Source organism: Lucilia cuprina, chromosome 6, assembly GCF_022045245.1.
Source record: "Lucilia cuprina isolate Lc7/37 chromosome 6, ASM2204524v1, whole genome shotgun sequence".
NCBI lineage: Eukaryota > Metazoa > Arthropoda > Insecta > Diptera > Calliphoridae > Lucilia > Lucilia cuprina.
The window spans coordinates 42,714,891-42,715,812 of record NC_060954.1 but is presented as its reverse complement, the minus strand read 5'-3'; the positions used below and the strand labels follow the sequence as shown (position 1 = coordinate 42,715,812).

Below are 922 nucleotides of genomic sequence, written 5' to 3'. Positions count from 1 at the left end.
CTATATATCTATCTATCTATCTATCTATCTATCTATCTATATATCTATCTATCTATCTATCTATCTATCTATCTATCTATCTATCTATCTATCTATCTATCTATTTATATATCTGTATCTGCCGGATATAACACTTTAACTTACCTTTTGCTTTCGGATTTATCATGAGAAAATGAACTGCACTGCCACCAGCACTATGGCCAAGTAATGTAACCTGATTTGGGTCGCCACCAAACGACTTAATGTGATCATTGACCCACTTTAAAGCCAACAGCTGATCCTTTAGACCGAAATTTCCTGGCATCTCGCTACTACCAGTACTTAAAAAACCTTTTGTTACAGAAACAAATTTAAAACTAAAGTTCAAATGAAACAGGTTTTGAAAATCACCTACCAAAAGGTCCCAAACGATAAGTAATCACAACTACCAACACTTCTCGTGTATCCATAAAATATTCAGAACCCATTACGGCTGGATTGGAAGAACCACTAAAGAATCCTCCACCATAAATGTAAAATATAACAGGTAATGGGTTTTCTGGCAACACACCCTTAGGTCGATATATATTCATATACAAACAATCCTCGTCACCGACTATAGGCCAATGCGGTATTAGGTAGTTCCTCTGCTTACAGTCTGGTTTTGCTGCTTTTGCAGATAAGACACCTTGCCACGGTTCCACTGGTACGGGATTACGAAATCTTAATTCACCTATAGGTGGTTTAGCAAACGGTACTCCTAGAAATGCCTCAAAATTATCACCACTAAGGCCAGGCATTTCGGTACCCTCTAAGCAGCCCAAATTTTCAAGGCACACTTTTAAATCATCATTACTTTTTATCAGAATTACATTAATTGTAAGGAATATCAACAAGTTTAACCACATTTTGTAATTGTAGATTTAAACAGAATCTATTAAAG

At 36.0% G+C, this 922-nt stretch overlaps 1 protein-coding gene across 1 annotated transcript in view; it reads right to left on the bottom strand.

Annotated features, from left to right (window-relative positions):
- The window catches only part of LOC111683957, a 16,594-nt gene extending 15,672 nt beyond the window's left edge, over positions 1 to 922 (bottom strand). Inside the window, exons 1-2 of the mRNA XM_046954105.1 lie at positions 395 to 922; positions 152 to 330 (exon numbers count right to left, since the gene is read on the bottom strand). Coding sequence (XP_046810061.1) covers positions 152 to 330; positions 395 to 887 — 672 coding nt within the window. The 5' untranslated portion in view covers positions 888 to 922. The remainder of the gene's footprint in view (positions 1 to 151; positions 331 to 394) is intronic.